General features: G+C 54.3%; 1 protein-coding gene across 8 annotated transcripts in view; it reads left to right on the forward strand.

The window, feature by feature from the left end:
- LOC105471797 (RAP1 GTPase activating protein 2) overlaps positions 1–17,082 on the forward strand; it is a 293,214-nt gene that overhangs the window by 147,726 nt on the left and 128,406 nt on the right. For all 8 annotated transcript variants that reach the window (XM_071082129.1, XM_011724558.3, XM_071082128.1 and 5 more), the window contains one exon: positions 12,085–12,169. In XM_071082129.1, coding sequence (XP_070938230.1) covers positions 12,085–12,169 — 85 coding nt within the window. The remainder of the gene's footprint in view (positions 1–12,084; positions 12,170–17,082) is intronic.

The following is a 17,082-nucleotide window of genomic DNA, read 5'->3' on the forward strand; positions in this document are numbered from 1 at the left end:
CTGTCCCTGAGGGCCTCCACCCCTCCCATGGCCTCAGCTTCCACCTCTGTTCTTGTTGCACCTGTCCTGCTTAGGTTTCAGTGCTGTTCTGATCCCATTTGGGTGTCCCAAGGGCCCCCGACTTGCCGCGTGTCCAGAAAGAGAGCCTTATCATCTGCGTCTCGCAAAGCTGACTCTCCTCTGTGTCATGGCTGAAGCGTCTGTCATTCCATTTTCTGAAACCCAGGTCACTTGGTGTGTTTAGCTCTCAGCCCCTCCTTTACTTTCTGTCACCAAATTCTCTTAATTTTGCTCCCAAAATGCCCTTATGACTGACCCTTTCGTCTCATTTCTGTGGCTGTGAGCGCAGTGGAGGGTAGCGCCCCTCGGCCCCTTTTCAGTTTTCCCCCGACCCCTCCCTTCCAACCACTCCGTTCTCTCTCTGCTGCTTGCAGAGTCCTCCAGCAAATCCTCAGGCCCCTTGGCTTCCTCCCTTTGCCCCCGAGAGACAGTTCGGCATGCAGCACCTTTTCCCAGCGTCACTGTCCACGCAGCGCCGGCACTGTTTGTCCTGTGTGTGTGTGACCTGTCTCAGGCCCATAACGTTTTCCTTCAACTGGCTCAGGTGTTAAAAATTCAATGGACTTGTTTCAGAAGGCACCTTTATGTCACTACCATAAAAGGAAAATCAGGGTGGCCTGCCACAAAGAGGGTCTCTGTCAAAGCTCCATAAGTGACTGTCATAGTGAAGACCATGCCAGGTGCCCTCGGGGGCCATCAGGGATGCATGCATCTGCTCTGGGAAGCCGTGGGCCATGGGAGCTCCTCTCCAGTGGGCCCCTTCTCCTCCTCAGAGGGAGTGTGGCACGTGGTTAAGGCCACAGACCCTGGAGCCAGGCGTGTGTCCAAGCCTCGCTCTGCTCCTTTCCAGCAACATGACCTTGGCCCGGTTAACCTCTCTGAGCCTCGTTTTCCCCGTCTGTAAAAGGGGTTAATACTATTTCCTTCAGTGGACTGTGGTATTAAATGAGATAGTGTACGTGGATCACTTCACACAGTGTCCTAACCCTTGAGGCCTGTTTGCTGGCATTTGGCCTCCCCTGCCACTTTTCTTTTTTTTTTTTAGATGGAGTCTGGCTCTGTTGTCAGGCTGGAGTGCAGTGGCACGATCTTGGCTCACTGCAACCTCCGCCTCCTGGGTTCAAGCGATTCTCCTGCCTCAGCCTCCTGAGTAGCTGGGATTATACAGGCGCCCACCACCATGTCTGGCTAATTTTTTGTATTTTTAGTAGAGTCGGGGTTTCACCATGTTGGCCAGGCTGGTTTCAAACTCCTGACCTCTAGTGATCCACCTGCCTTGGCCTCCCAAAGTGCTGGGATTACACTTGTGAGCCACTGTGCCGGCCTGCCCTCACCTTTTGCCAGCCTGCTGTGCCCTCGAATGGTGTGATGTGTCTCCTGGGCATCAGCGACACTGGTGGTCTCTCTGTTGTGCTGGTCACCTTCCTCTGTGTTCTGCCTATGTGCCCTCCCTTTCCCCGTTTCTCCCGTAGGTCACTGCTGGACTCTTCCCTGGGCCTAGCCATGGCCTCCTGTGCGATCCCGTAGCTGGTCTCCCAAGGACAGCCAGCCCTCTCCTCCCTATGACCTCATGGCACTTGATTCTGCATCTCTCGTTTTACCCCCGTGACCCCACAATTCATGTTTGGCACTTGGGTCTCTCACGTGGCTGTGCCGTGCCTGCAGGATGGTTTTTTGCATTTTGCCCGGATCATTTTCTCAGATGCTTGTGCATCTCACAGATGTCGCCTCCCATGCTGAGACACCACCCTTAGTCCCCGAGAACGCAGACTTAAAACACACAAGAAGAAGGCGTTGGCCAGTGTCCCCTCCTCGCTCCCCGCTGTGGTACTTGGGCTGGGTGGAGCTGGCTTTCCCATTGCAGTGGGAAGGAGCACTGGAATGGGAGTCAGAGATCTCAGGGTGGAGGTCCAGCTCTCGTGTTTTCTGACTCTGACCCCAGGCTCACATAGAACTCGGAATCTCTGCTGGCTTGGGTGTGAACCATAAAGCATGCGTCAGTTCTAAAAGCTGCTTGTCTGGTGAAGGCTTATTTTCCCAGTGTGAGGATTTGCCTACGTGGGTACATTGGTCCATCACTCTGAGACTTGTGCACAAGGAGGCCCAGATGCCCCCAAACAGAGGGCTGTGGAGGGGCTGTAGAGGTTCTGCGGGTGGTCTGCCCATAGGATCCTGTTCCTCCTGACTCCTGCCCTTTCTCCTAGTCCTGGTTCAGTTTAGGACTTCAGGTCCTCTAGGGAAGGACGGCGCTGTCCTCATCCAGTGCACCTGGAGAGCAGCAGGAGTGTCTTCTGAAGCTACAGCCAGAGTCTGAGCCAGGTCTCCCTTTGTGCCCACGTGCAGCCACGTGGTCCTGCACAGGGTGTAGCCTGCAGCAGAGACTCCAGCGGGCACATCGCCTGCACAGCCTGGGCCTCCTGCTCTCTGTCTGCTCCGTGCAGGGGACCAGTAGCCCCCTTTGACCCTCTCCCTTTCCTGTCCCCTCACTTGAGGGCCCTGACACTTTATAAACGGGTGTCCAGTTCAGGCGCGCTGGCTCACGCCTGTAATCCCAGCGCTTTGGGAGGCTGAGGCGGGTGGATCGCCTGAGGTCAGGAGTTCGAGACTAGCCTGGCCAACATAGTGAAACGCTGTCTCTAATAAAAATACAAAAAATTAGCTGGGCGTGGTGGTGGGCGCCTGTAATCCCAGCTACTTGGGAGGCTGAGGCAGGAGAATTGCTGGAACCCAGGAGGCGGAGGTCACAGTGAGCCAAGATTGTGCCATTGCACTCCAACCTGGGCAACAAGAGCAAACCCCGTCTCAAAACCCAAAGCAAACAGAAAAACGGGTGTCCAGAAGCTAGTTGTGCTTCCTGACATGTTCCTCCTGGAGACTTTTTTTTTTGAGATGGAGTCTCACACCGTTGCCCAGGCTGGAATGGGTAACGATCTTGGCTCACGGCAGCCTCTGCTTCCCGGGATCAAGTGATTTCTGACTAACTTTTGTATTTTTAGTAGAGTTGGGGTTTCACCATGTTGGCCAGGCTGGTCTCGAACTCCTGACCTCAGGTGATCCGCCCGCCTCGGCCTCCCAAAGTGCTGGGATGACAGGCGGGAGTCACCGCACGCCCGGCCCCTCCTGGAGACTTGGTGCTCACTCCCCTCCAGTGTGGCCTGAGGTGAGTTGGAAATGGGGCCTCTTCCTTGGAGAAGAGAAGAGAGGCTTGCTGTGGGGTTTGGGTGGCTCCCTCGGCTCTCCAGCCTCCACGTGCTTGTTTGCATGATGAGGCTGTCGGGTGATATCTGGTGATTTCTCCCACGGCTGCTGCTCTCTGCTTCCGTGAACCCTGGGATTGAATTGGGGTGGGGATTGCCATTTTGCATTTTCTGCGGAGTCCTTTTTTTTTTTTTTTTTTTTTGAGATAGGGTCCCGCTCTGTCACTCGGGCTGGAGTGCAGTGACGTGATCACGGCTCACTGTAGCCTTGCCCTCCTAGGCTCAAGTGATCCTCCCACCTCAGCCTCCTGAATAGCTGGGACTACAGGCACGCACACACCGGGCTAATTTTTAAATTTTTTATAGAAATGAGGTTTCACCATGTTGCCCAGGCTGGTCTCGAACTCATGGGCTCAAGCAATCCTCCTACCTCGGCCTCCCAAAGTGCTGGGATTACAGGCGTGAGCCACCTTGCCCAGCCATCTGGGGAGCTTTGAATCACCAAAGGTCTAGAGTTGGTGCCCCGAATCTCTGGAAACCTGTCAGAGTGTGTGCTGGGATGGGCTGTGACCCCAAGGTCAGCCATGCCAGGTGCAAACAGGTGCGCAACACCTGCTCCTTCTCAAGCTACCCATTCACTCCGCCTGTGGGAGCCTTTTGTTCCTGAATCCAATGTCCTCTTCCCTCCCCCACACTCTGCCAGGTCTGCTGGGCTCATGCCCTTTTTCCCTTCCACACTGGCCCCAGCACAGGCATGAGGGTCATCAGTACGGTCATCCCATGTCTGTCCCCTTGGGGCTTGGAATTGAGCCATGTGCATACACCCGGGGCCTGGCGGTTCCCACACAGCTGCTGGGCTCCCATGTCCCTGCCTCCCAGCTTAGCATCCACAGTATGTGGGGCAGCGAGTGCCCAGATCTGAAGACGTCCCTGCCCTGTCCACCTCTGCCTTCTAGTCAGCTTTCTGCCTTGGCTCCTCCTCCTCCGTACCCATTCTTCCAGTTGATTTGAGCCTCGGCAACGAGGCGACCAGCTATTGTGTTTTTGCTGCGTACCAGGCACTGTGCTAAGTGCTTTCTGGGCCTTATTGATAACACCCCATGAGGTAGATAGTAGTCACACCGTTTTACAGATGAGGAAGCTGAGGCACAGAGAGGTGAGATAACCTGACCATGTAGTGAACCGGAGTGGTGCTGGAGTATTGATTAGCAGGCGTATTGATTAGCAATTGCATCCCGTTCCCCTCTCCCTGCAGCCCCTGGCGACCACTCGTCACCGTTCTGTGGATTTGGCTGTTCTGTGGATTTCATGGAACTGGAGTCACACAGCTTGCGGCCTTTTGTGCCTGGCTTCTGTCACTCGGCACCGTGCTTCCTGGCGCATCCGTGTTGTAGCATGCATCAGTTCTTCATTCCTTTTCTTTCTATTGTCTTTATAGTCATAAGCTATCATTGTTTGTTTTTATTTTTATTTTTAAATTTAATTTTATTTATATATTTTTTTGAGACAGAGTCTCACTCTGTCGCCCAGGCTGGAGTGCAGTGGCGCCATCTCGGCTCACTGCAAGCTCTGCCTCCTAGGTTCATGCCATTCTCCTGCCTCAGCCTCCCGAGTAGCTGGGACTACAGGTGCCCGCCACTACACCTGGCTAATTTTTTTCTATTTTTTTAGTAGAGACGGGGTTTCACCGTGTTAGCCAGGATGGTCTCGATCTCCTGACCTGGTGATCTGCCCGCCTCGGCCTCCCAAAGTGCTGGGATTACAGGTGTGAGCCACGCCCGGTCACTTATTTTTATTTTTTTGAGATGGAGTCTTGCTCTGTCACCCAGGCTGGAGTACAGTGGTGCAATCTTGGCTCACTGCAACCTCTGCCTCCCGGATTCAAGTGATTCTCCTGCCTCAGCCTCCTGAGTAGCTGGGATTACAGGCGTGCGCCACCATGCCCGGCTAATTTTTTGTATTTTTAGTGAGACGGGGTTTCGCCGTGTTAGCTAGGTTGTTCTGGAACTCCTGACCTCAGGTGATCCGCCTGCCTCGGCCTCCCAAAGAGCTGGGATTACAGGCATGAGCCACCCTCACAGTCCTATTTTTATTTTTGAAAATTAATTATTTTTACTTCATTTCTTTTTTTTTTTTTTTTTTGAGAAGGAGTCTCACTTTGTCTCCCAGGCTGGAGTGCGGTGGCGTGATGTCGGCTCACTGCAAGCTCCGCCTCCCGGGTTCACGCCATTCTCCTGCCTCAGCCTCCTGAGCAGCTGGGACTACAGGCGCCCGCCACCTCGCCCGGCTAATTTTTTGTATTTTTTAGTAGAGACGGGGTTTCACCGTGTTAGCCAGGATGGTCTCGATCTCCTGACCTCGTGATCCGCCCACCTCGGCCTCCCAAAGTGCTGGGATTACAGGCGTGAGCCACCGCACCCGGCCTACTTCATTTCTTTGTATGGGTGAGCAATATTCCACAGTATGGAACAACCGAATTTTATTTATCTGTTCGTTGGCGGATGGACACTCGGATTGCTTCCCCCTCTTGGCCATTATGAATCATGTTTCTTGTTCCTTTTGGTTTGGTTTTCCCGAGAAACTCTTTGCAGCCCAGCTGTCTGTATTCCTCTAGCTTGGCTATTTGGGAAGCAAGAGAAAGTGTAGCTGAGTGTGGGTGGGTGGCTGGGAGCGGGCGTGGGGAGGGATGCAGGAAAGAGGAGTTTCAGGCTTTGGGAGAACCCCGTGTGGAGGGGGCCTTACTCCTGTCCCAGAGCCATCTGCTGCTAGCTGAGTGTTTTTCCTGTGGTTGATTATTAACCAATGGTTATGATCCTGAGAGTCGATCCCCAGGCTAGAACTGGTACTCATTTGAGGTGCCAGGAATGTTTTCCAAGGCGTTTAAACAGCTCTGGACCCTTGCTTCTGTCTCCCCTTGGAGACCACATCAACATTTTATGAGTTATAATAATAAGAATCATCATCATCATAGTCTACATTTATATAGGACTGCATGTTTTATTTCACAGCTGTTATTTTTTTTTTAATCAACTAAGTTTTTTGAAACGGAGTTTCGCTCTTGTCGCCCAGGCTGGAGTGCAGTGGCACGATCTCAGCTCACTGCAACCTCCGCCTCCTGCGTTCAAGCGATTCTCCTGCTTCAGCCTCTCAAGTAGCTGGGATTACAGGTGTGTGCCACCACGCCTGGCTAATTTTTGTATTTTTAGTAGAGACGGGGTTTCACCATGTTGGCCAGGCTGGTCTCGAACTCCTGACCTCAGGTGATCCACCCGCCTCAGCCTCCCAAAGTGCTGGGATTACGGGCATGAGCCACCGCGCCCGGCCACAGCTGCTATTTTAAACTCCTTGGTACATTATTACCCCTATCTTTGCAGATGAAGGAAACAAGACACAATGAGGTAACTTAACCAAGGCCTCACAGCTGGGTAGCAGGCAGAGCCAAACTTGAACCCAGGAGTGCCTTGATTCCGAGTGTAGGATGCTCTCCACAGTGATGTGTGAGACATGACAGTTGCAGTGACCTCAAGATGGTCTGAGGCAGAACCCTCTGAGGGTGGAGGCAAGGAGCCTGCAGGCCTGGGTGCTGTCACAGGGGCTCCCCTAGGGGTCTGTCCAGCTCCGTCTGGGTGAATCATGGCCTTTGACTTCTCAGTTTCCACTCCAGGTCTCTATGACCATTTCCTCCAGAGATTTGCATTTGGCCAAAGCTGTCTAGGATGCGTCCTGGTCTCCCTGAGCCGCCCCGTGTGCCCCTGTGTCTCCTGTGCTTCTAGGGAGGGAAAGCGTCTCAGAGCAGGGAACCTCAGTGCCATACGAGAATGGGCAGCGCCTCCAGGACCCCCGCAGGTGGCAGAGGCTCTCTGACCCGCCTCTCTAGCCTGCCCTTACCACCCTTCTCTTTGAACTGAGTACATAATCTTCCTCTTCTCTTCCTCTGGCTTCTCTCCATGCTCTTTTTCCCTTCTCTGCTTTCCAAGCTGTCCCCATCTCCAACCCCTCCTCTCATGGGTCCTTGTGGGTGCCTGGGTGGGGCTGGGACCCCGCGTCATTAGAGTTGCATGCAACTGTGGGGCCGGGTTGCTTGAGGGGTGCAGCTTTCAATCTCAGTGCCTTGACACGTGGCGAGATGGGTCCCTGTGGGTCACAGGGAAGTTGTCACCTCGGCTAAGGATTTACCTTGTGCGTCTAATGAGAACACATTCAAGGTTATCCCTTGATAAAATCACATCACTTTCACCTCATGTGTGATATGTTTGCCTGAGTGGGAGAAAAAGGGATAGAATTGCATCAAGCACCGTGTCACTTAACTCTCTCTTATCTCAGTGCCAGCTGGTGGCTGGGCTGGGCTGTGCCTGGCCATCCTTGGGAGGGTGGCTCACGTGGAAATGTCATTGTCCTGGGAAAGGACAAGGCTGAGAAGAGCTGATCAGAGCAGGGGTGGTGAGGCAAGAGCAGGATTTCGTCTTCATTTTTTTTGGCTCTCTAGGTCAAGGCTAGAACCTGGGGCCTGGGTGCTGCATTCATTTCCTAGGGCTGCCATTACCAAGGACCTCAGATGGCTTAAAGCCACATTTGTTATTTCAGTTCTGGAAGCCAGAAGTCCAAAGTCAAGGTGTCGGCAGCGCCACGCTCCCTCTGCGGGCTCTAGGGAAGAATCCTTCCTCGCCTCTTCTAGCCTCTGGCAGGGTCGGCAAGCCTTGGCATGCGTTGGTTTGCAGCCGCATCGCTCCTGTGTCTGCCTTCGTTGTCATGAGGCGTTCTCACTGTGTGTTTCTTCACATTATTGCCTTCCCTTCTTTTTTTTTTGAGACAGAGTCTTGCTCTGTCACCTGAGCTGGAGTGCAGTGGCGCGATCTCGGCTCACCGCAGCCTCCACCTCCTGGGTTCAAGCGATTCTCTAGCCTTAGCCTCCTGAGTAGCTGGGATTACAGGCGCCCCCCACCACACCCGACTAATTTTTGTATTTTTAGTAGAGACAGGGTTTCACCATGTTGGCCATGCTGGTCTCGAACTCCTGACCTCAAGTGATCTACCCGCCTCAGCCTCCCAAAGCACTGGGATTACAAGTGTGAGTGGGCGCCCGGCCAGCCTTCCCTGCTTATAAGGACACTGGTCCTATTGAATTAAGGACCATCCTATTGACCTCATCTTGACGTGATTATATGTGTAAAGACCCGATTTTCAATAAGGTTTTATTCATAGATACTGGGGGTTAGAACTGCAGTATATCTTTTTTGGGGGACACATGGTGACCTGTAACAGGCAGTTAGCTCTTAAACAAGAGGGAGGGCTGGAGCCAAGAGTGAGGATGGTACAATGTGGCCCTTGTCCCCCATAGATGCCACTCGAAGCCATCTGTATACCAAGGCAGGGTGGGTCCTACCCTGTGACCTAGAGCTTGTGTGTAGTTCTGATTTTTTAAATTTAAATTTAAATTTAATTTAATTTAATTTTATTTTATTGAGACAGAGTCTTGCTCTGTTGCCCAGGCTGGAGTGTGGTGGTGCGATCTTGGCTCATTGCAACCTCCGCCTCCTGGGATCAAGTGATTCTCCTGCCTCAGCCTCCCGAGTAGCTTGGATGACAAGCACGTGCCACCATGCCTGGCTAATTTTTGTATTTTTAGTAGAGACGGGGTTTTGCCACGTTGAACAGGCTGGTCTCGAACTCCTGACCTCAAGTGATCCGCTCCCCCCCATCCTCCCAAAATGGTGGGATTACAGGCGTGAGCCACCGCTCTGGGCCCAGTTCAGATGTTTTTGAGAGTGGCAGTCATGTCTTCTGCCCACCCTGGCACCCCCTCTGGAGTCGTGGACACAGCACAGGAGCTTGCATGAGGCTGGTCACCCACCACCGGTGCTCATGTCTGCTCTAGCGCCGTCCAAGTTCCCAGGCATCATTCAGGAAATCCTTCTGGTCAGAAGCTGCCTTGTATTCCGACTTGAGAGTCCGCCTCACTTCCTAGAGACCGGCCCCAGGAGCTTAGCCAGTGTCCAGTAGAGACCGGCCCCAGGGCTTATCCAGTGTCCAGTAGAGACCAGCCCCAGGGCTTATCCAGCATCCAGGGGGAAAGGGCTGGTGCAGGGGAGAGGGGCTCAGCTCAGGGAATGTTGGCTGCTGTACCCCTTTGACCGGGACTCAGGGCCTTGGACAATAATCTGGTGCCATAGGCGTGGACATCTTGTGCCTGATGGGGAGAAATAGACAGCATGACTGTGTGTATGAGCGTCCCATGACTGGTGATGTTAAAACCAACTCTGTCCTCCTCTGGACTGTGTGTGCCTGGAGAGCCAGGGCTGCTGTCCATCAAGGTGCGTGTGAGCCATCTCCAGAGGTCCTCTGCTAAGCCCAGAGTAGCCCTATAGCATCTGGTGGGGGCTTGCTTTACTTCCCCTCCCTGCATGCTTTTCCTTGCCAGGCTCCTAGCCTCACAGGGGAGCAGCCTTCATCCTCACCATGGACCTTGAGAGGACCCAAGGGTGATGCCTCCTGCTTGATCATTCTTCGTTTCCCCCATCATGGCTCTCAAAGACCTGGCCCATTGTGGAGGAGCTGTGGCTGTTTGGGAGTGGGCTAGGTGGAGGAGGGGGTGAGCTTGTGCTGGACCCAGCTCTGTTGTGTGCACAGGCGGGTGAGTGTCCGGCAGAGCAGCCAGGCTGGAGCCTATGGTGGTAACGTCCAAGGCCGTACATGGAAAGAGGCTGGCAGCTCTAGCTGAGAGGTAACAGGAGCTGGTGCCTGCCTTTGTGTGTGTGAGTGTGTGCACACACCTAGGTGCTGTCTTGGCCCTGATGGTTTCTTGAGCCAGTTACAGCCCTGGATCAGGCGGGAGGGTCTCCCGTCTCCAGCTGTCAAAGCTTATATCAACAAGGTCCAGGAAGAAAGAAAGAGGAAGGGAGATGGGGAGCAGAAGACAGGGATTGCCAGGTTCAGGTTAATGGGGTGAAATGGATCCTCTGCCAAGCCAGGTAGTCCCCAGGCCCTTCATCTGGCTCCCTAGTTGACCACAGGGAGGGGTAGTCAACTGCGGGGGCAGGCAGGGGTACACAAGGCCCTGTGGGCCTAGCGTGGAAGTGTTCTCAGCCTGGTCCTGCCCCATGGGCCACGGGGAGCCAGGCAGGATGGGGTCTGGGCCTGGAAAGCCGGAGGGCTGGGCTCGTAGGGAGGGTGGGTTTCCGTCATGAAGGTGCGGGGTTGGAACTGTCGCTTCGCTGGCAGGACTTGGGCTGGGAAGAGGTGCAGAAGGATTCTCCGGAGGTGGCAGTGGGGGTGCTTTGGTCATTTACGCAGGACCTGGGGGTTGGGCTGACTCTCGGCTGCTTCAGAGCGGGGCTCTCTAGAGGAGGAAACACTTGTAAAGTTGGGGGCTTTGACGGCTCAGCCCGGCCCTCTTCGGCTTTTAATACGGTTCTTCCAGCCCCTTCGTCCCCTCCTGGGTACAACTAGGGCTTGTTCAGGACACTGGAGTCCCTCACCCGGGGATTCCCCAGGCTCTGCCCAGCTGGCCCTGTTGTGCAGCCGTGGCCCTGAAGGCTGATCCCATGCCAAACAGTCTGCCTGGTGATGGGGCCGCAGACAGCACTCCCCGGTCACCAGCGAGGGCCAGATGGAAAGTGGGGAGTGTGTGAGCGCGCAAACTCGTCGCAGTCATGTTGCCATGGCGACACAACTCTGTTTAGCTGCCTGTCCACCGTCCTAGCCCACACGGACTAAATTAAGTTTTACCTGCAGTTGCACGGCAGGCAGCCCTGTCTGCCGAGGACAGCTTTTTGACCAGGGCCTGTGTGTGTGTGTGTGCGTGTGTGTGTGTGTGTGTGTGTGTATGTGCAGAGGGGCTCAAGAGAGAATGCATCCCCGTTTCTCCCCTCCTCTTCTCCCACCCAGCCCCACTCCTGGGTCTCTTTAGCCCCGTGGTTCTCAGACTTCACCGTGTGGCAGAATCACCTGGAGAACTCGTTGGAGCGCAGCTTCCCGGGCTCATCACTGGAGAGTCTGGTGTGCACCAGAGAATGTGCATATCTTTCAAGTTCCCAGGTGCCGCTGGTGGTCCAGGGACCATACTTAGAGTAGCACTACTTTAGATTTTGGTGCATGGGAGTAAAGAAAGTACTCCTGGCCGGGCACGGCGGCTCACGCCTGTAATCCCAGCACTTTGGGAGGCCGAGACGGGCGAATCACGAGGTCAGGAGATCGAGACCATCCTGGCTAACACGGTGAAACCCCATCTCTACTAAAAATACAAAAAATTAGCCGGGCGTGGTGGCGGGCGCCTGTAGTCCCAGCTACTCGGGAGACTGAGGCAGGAGAATGGCATGAACCCGGGAGGCGGAGCTTGCAGTGAGCTGAGATCCGGCCACTGCACTCCAGCCTGGGCGACACAGCGAGACTCCGTCTAAAAAAAAAGAAAAGAAAATGCTCCCAACTCTGGTTTCTGCTTTTTTTTTTGGAAATGGAGTTTCATTCTTGTCCAGACTGGAGTGCAGTGGCGCAATCTCAGCTCACTGCACCCTCCACCTCCCAGGTTCAAGTGATTCACCTGCCTTAGCCTCCCAAGTAGCTGGGACTACAGGCGCCTGCCACCACACCCAGGTAATTTTCGTATTTTTAGTAGACACAGGGTTTCTCCATGTTGGTCAGGCTGATCTCAAACTCCTGACCTCAGGTGATCCGCCTGCCTTGACCTCCCAAAGTGCTGGGATTACAGGCATGAGCCACCCAGCCCAGCCTGCATTGTATGTTAAACTGTGTCCCAGAGCATAGTCACTCTTGGAGGAGAGAAGGGAAGGCGCAGGCAGGTCCTCACTCACCTCTTTTGGCCTCTTCACAGGAAGCAGGAGCTGGCCAACAGCTCGGATGTGACCCTCCCAGACCGGCCGCTCTCGCCTCCTCTCACGGCTCCTCCCACCATGAAGGTAAGAGGCTTTGATTCAGGGAGGCAGGGAGGGGAGCGTGTGGGGAAGTCGTGAGGCCTTGCTGTGGCTTCGGCTCCAGGCCCAGCAGCGTCCGTCGAAGCGGGGCTGTGGAGTGTCCCGACCCCTCGGAGGAGGCGACGTCCAGTTAAGCACCAGTGAGGGGGGAAGTGTGACAGGAGACTCAGTGTGTCTGTGTCAAGGGGCGGTGAGGACATTGACTGGGGTTGAAATGGGGTTGGCAGGACTCTTGGTAATTGGTAGTGGAGTTTGGGAACAAGGGGCCCAGCCAAGAAGAAGTCGGGGGACAGAAGGCAGCTGCCCCGAAGGACTGCCTGGGGCTGGGCTGTGGCCGGCACCCTCCTGGGACTTGAAGGGTGCCTGCATGCTGGTCTGCTGGCCTCTGGCTGGCCCTTCTGAGCTGGGCCTCTTCACACCAGAACCCGTGGAAGGGTTGGCTGGAGGTTCGGGTCGGGGCGGCAGTTATTTTCCTATCAGCACTTCCTTCGTGAGCCGTTTTCCTGGGGAGACCACAGTCCAGGCTGCCAGGCCCAGGACCTTCTCACTCCTGGACGGGAGCCGAGGGTGCAGTGCCCTGTAGCCACCATGACCTTCCCCCATCTCTTTTCAGTTTGATGCCTTGGTGGGATGGCCACACAGGCCTGAGCTGGTCCTCAGAGAAGACTTTTGGCTCAGCCAGTGTTTCTGTATAGGCTGGCAGGCATGCTCTCCCTTCCTGCCTCCCTCCCTCCTTCGCACTCTGTGGGGTGAGTGAGGACTAGCGCTGAAGAAGTCACCTGCCCCTTGAGTCATCTGAGGGGACATCTAGGCCAGCTCCTCTCTCTACCCTGGGGCTATGCTCTGAGTGGCTCACAGGGGATCATCAGGCATCTCTTCCTCGCCGCTCTGCATCACCCCTCCTCTTCCCTAAACCTAATCTCTTGCAAGATGACAACCCATAGGAAGCAGATAAAACCCATCCATCTTCCTGTTGTTGTCCTGCATCTGATGCCCATCACACACAGAGCCACGCGGTATGCCTCGAGGAGCCTACGTGTTGAGGGGCAGCCAGAGCCTGCCCTGGGTGGGTTAAGTGGTCAGTGGTGGGCGGGGGCAGGACAGGATACAGTACCCAGGGGGCAGTGGAAGCCAGACCACCTTCACTAGCCTAGTGTCTGCCCCAGCACCCAGCTCAGTGTTGGTATCTGAGCCAGGTGCCAGCCTGGCCCTTTGCACAGGGTAATGCTAAGAAGCCTGTTACTATTCCGAGTGTCCCGTTGGTCTACAAAGGTGGCTGTGGGATGCTTGTCTCTGTCCTCAAGGATGGCAGGAGTTTGCAGGGAGAACTCTGACAGTCTCGTAGGAGGAGTCCCTGAATTCTCTTGGCTGACTTCACTTACTCATGCACTAATTTAATTCATTTAATACCCAGTATTTATTTGAATTTTGTATTAGTTAGGACTCTTGGTTGTAAGTGACAGAAACATAACTCACTCTGGCTTAGGCATAAAAGGGAATTTTTTGCCTTTGCAATTGCAAGCATAGATGGCAGGCATGACTGCATCCACGAGATCATTCTCATTCCTTCTCTCTTCTGTGTTGGTTTCATTCTCTGTCAAGCTGCCTTTGTGGTGGCCAGATGGTGACAGCAGCTCCTACCTGCGAAGTAAGTCCAGTGCAAAGAAAAGTATTTTTTTTTCCCCAGTAGTTCTAACAAAGTCCCAGGGAAGAAGCTCATTGGCTGGCTTAGGTCACGTGTTTGTCCCTGAACCAATCACTGTGACCAGAGAGATGAAAGGCTCTGATTGGCCAGACCTGGGTCTCATGACCACCCGCCTAAACCATAAGAACTGAGAATTGCAGGGGTGGGTCCTAGAGGAAAATGGCAGTGTTGTCAAGAGAAGAAGGGGAAAGGGATCCGGGGCAGGCAAGACCCACAGCTTTCTGCCACATGTGCTCATGCTCAGCCAGGCCCCGTGCTGGGTTCTGGGGACCTTGTAGTAAACCAGACGTTGTGGTCCCTGCTCTCCTAGACCTTGTAGTCTAGCTAGGGAGCCAAAAATGGAAAAATAATGTCAGGAATGAGGGCTGGACAGTTAAACATGGTGAATATTCTGAAGGAGAAGCACAGCATAGCTCAGGGGGAACGTAAGGTTAGGAGGTGGGGGGACTGTAGCCTAGTCTCGGAGAGGGTCACGTAGGGCTTTTTGTGAGGAAATGATGTTTAGGCTGAGCCCTGAAAATTGGATACGTGCTAGTTAGGCTAAGGTGGAGTCCGAGTGGAGGAGAGTGTTCTAGATTCTTGCTATTCAAAGTGAGGCCAAGGGACCAGCAACACCTGCATTATTTACGAGCCCCTTAGAAATGTGGAATGTCAGGTTCCACCACTGGATCAGAGTCAGCTTTTAATTTTTTATTTTTATTTTTTGAGATGGAGCCTTGCTCTGTCACCGGGCCAGAGTGCAGTGGCGCGATCTTGGCTCACTGCAACCTCTGCCTCCTGGGTTCAAGCGATTCTCCTGCCTCAGCCTCCCGAGTAGCTGGGATTACAGGCACCCACCACCACGCCCGGCTAATTTTTGTATTTTTAGTAGAAACGGGGTTTCACCATGTTGGCCAGGATGGTCTCGATCTCTTGACCTTGTGATCTGCCTCCCTCGGCCTCCCAAAGTGCTGGGACTACAGGCGTGAGCCACCACGCCTGGCCCAGAGTCAGCGTTTTACCGTCATTTCACAGTGATTTGTATACACATGGCAGCTTGAGAAGCACTGCTGTGGACCTCTGCACATGCCCTCAGGCAGTCGAGAGAGAGAAGGCGGCCCCAAGAGGAACTGGAAGCAGATCAGACTGGCTGGTGAAGCCAGAGTTCGCGTTGGAGAGGCTGGGCGTGTAGGCAGGGACCAGATCAAGCAGACGCTTGGACATTTTGCTGAAGATTTTAGAGTTTATTCCTAGTTAAGAGCACTGGAGTCATTGATGATGTTACCCAGAGGATTAAGATGAGACTTTTGGAAAATCACCCAGCGTCATATGGCGAATGCGTGGCAGGAAACAGAGTGGAGAGGGGATGAGCCGAGGCCGTTGCAGGATCCAGGGGAGAGGACGGAAGGCTGACTTGGAGGGGCTGGTGGGGTGGTTTGGAAGTGGTTGGAGCTCAGATTTTGCAGGTGGTAAATTGATGAGATGGGAGATTTGGGGAGAAGGAGGCGGCGAGAATGGCTCCCAGGTTTGTAAGCGCTAGATGCATGGGACAACCATTCTCTGAGATAAAGGTTGGTGCAGGAGGGAGGGTTAGGATTCAATTCTTCTTCTTTTAGATTAAAAACAATTTTTTAAGGGACAGGGTCGTGCTCTGTCACTCAGCCTGGAGGATAGTGGTTCATTCCTAGGTCACTGCAACCTCCCACTCCTGGGCTCAAGGGATCCTCCCATCTTAGCCTCCCAAGTAGCTGGGAATATAGGCACGTGCCACCGAGCCCAGCTAATTTAAACATTTTCTGTAGAGATGAGGTCTTGCTGTGTTGCCCAGGCTGCTCTCAGATTCTTGGGTTCAAGCCATCCTCCCACCTTGACCTCCCAGAGTGCTGGGATTACAGGTGCGAACCACCGCACCTTGTCGAGGGGTCACCTCTCAGTTGGATATGCCTGAGGCTCAGAAGAACATTCTGGGCTAGAGGTAAAAATCTGGGAGCCCTTCTCCTAGAGAAGGGAATGGAAGCTTTGGGATGAGGGAGCGCTCTAGGGAGAGGATGGAGCGAGAAGAGAGGTTCCTGGGGCAGCACCTCAAGGGAACCCCCCAGGTAAAGGCTGGTGCTGGGGTCTCTGCAGAGGAGGCTGGGCCAAGACGTGGAGGGAGGAGCATTTCGTGGCAGTGGGACTGGCAGCGGTGTCAGCTGCTGCTGAGAGGCCAAGTACGTTGCAGAGTGCACAGTGGCCACTGCGCCCTGTGGCCTGGCAGTTGCTGGGGATGTAACTCAGACCAGCCCTGGGAGGGGTGGGGTGGACAGCAGACGGCCGTGTGTTGAGGAATGGGTGGCGATGGTGAGAGTCAGAGGGTGTAGACGGTACTTGTGAGGTGGGGAGCCTGGAGTGCGAGGAAATGTGGAGCAGAGGGAGTGAGGCAGGGGTGCTCAGGAATCTGGACCACAGCAGGGATTATTTTTAACACATTCTTTCAAAAAATGATTTATGAGCATCCACCGGGTGCCTGCCCCTGCTGTGCTCTCCCATGAAGGCTGGCGGGAGGGGCCTCAGGCAGGCCCGGAGCAGAGCAGCCTCAGGGAAAACTGAGCAGCTGCAGTCAGGAGATGGTCCTCCCTCCTCCTCCCCTGTGTTCTGTCCTTCTCCTCTCTGAGCTCAGCTCAGGAATTTCCCAGCCTGTGACTTTACTGCCCAGACCCCACGCGCAAGGTCAGAGCTGGGAACGGAGAAAGATGCGAGGGATTGTCCTGGGAACTCAGACTGGGTGGGGTTCCTTCTGTGGTTGGGATTGGGGGTCAGTGTGTGTGGTGTGCCTGGCCCGAGGGGTCTCTTTGTGACTGTCATTTGGGTTCATTCTGTGGCTCAGACAGCCTGTGGCCACAGTTAGGAGACTGTCTCTGGCGAGGACGCTTTTTCCCTTTGTGCGAAAGCTAACCGCCCGTAGGGGATTTAAAACCACAATCCTCACCTTCCACCAACCTGCTCACCACAGGGGTGTCCCATCACAAAAGGGATGACATTGATGAAATAATATTGCGACTTCTGCTTGCAGGCTGTCCGATTCTTTCCCTAACTTGAGTTCCCTGAGCACAGCGACTGTGTCCTATTCTTTGGGGCCCCCAGGCCCTGGCTTAGGGTGGGGACCTGGGACTTGTTTATGGGATGACTGTAAGGGACATCTCGGTCAGGGGAGCTTGTTCTGCTCCTGACCCTC

Source organism: Macaca nemestrina, chromosome 17 (assembly GCF_043159975.1).
Source record: "Macaca nemestrina isolate mMacNem1 chromosome 17, mMacNem.hap1, whole genome shotgun sequence".
Classification (NCBI taxonomy): domain Eukaryota; kingdom Metazoa; phylum Chordata; class Mammalia; order Primates; family Cercopithecidae; genus Macaca; species Macaca nemestrina.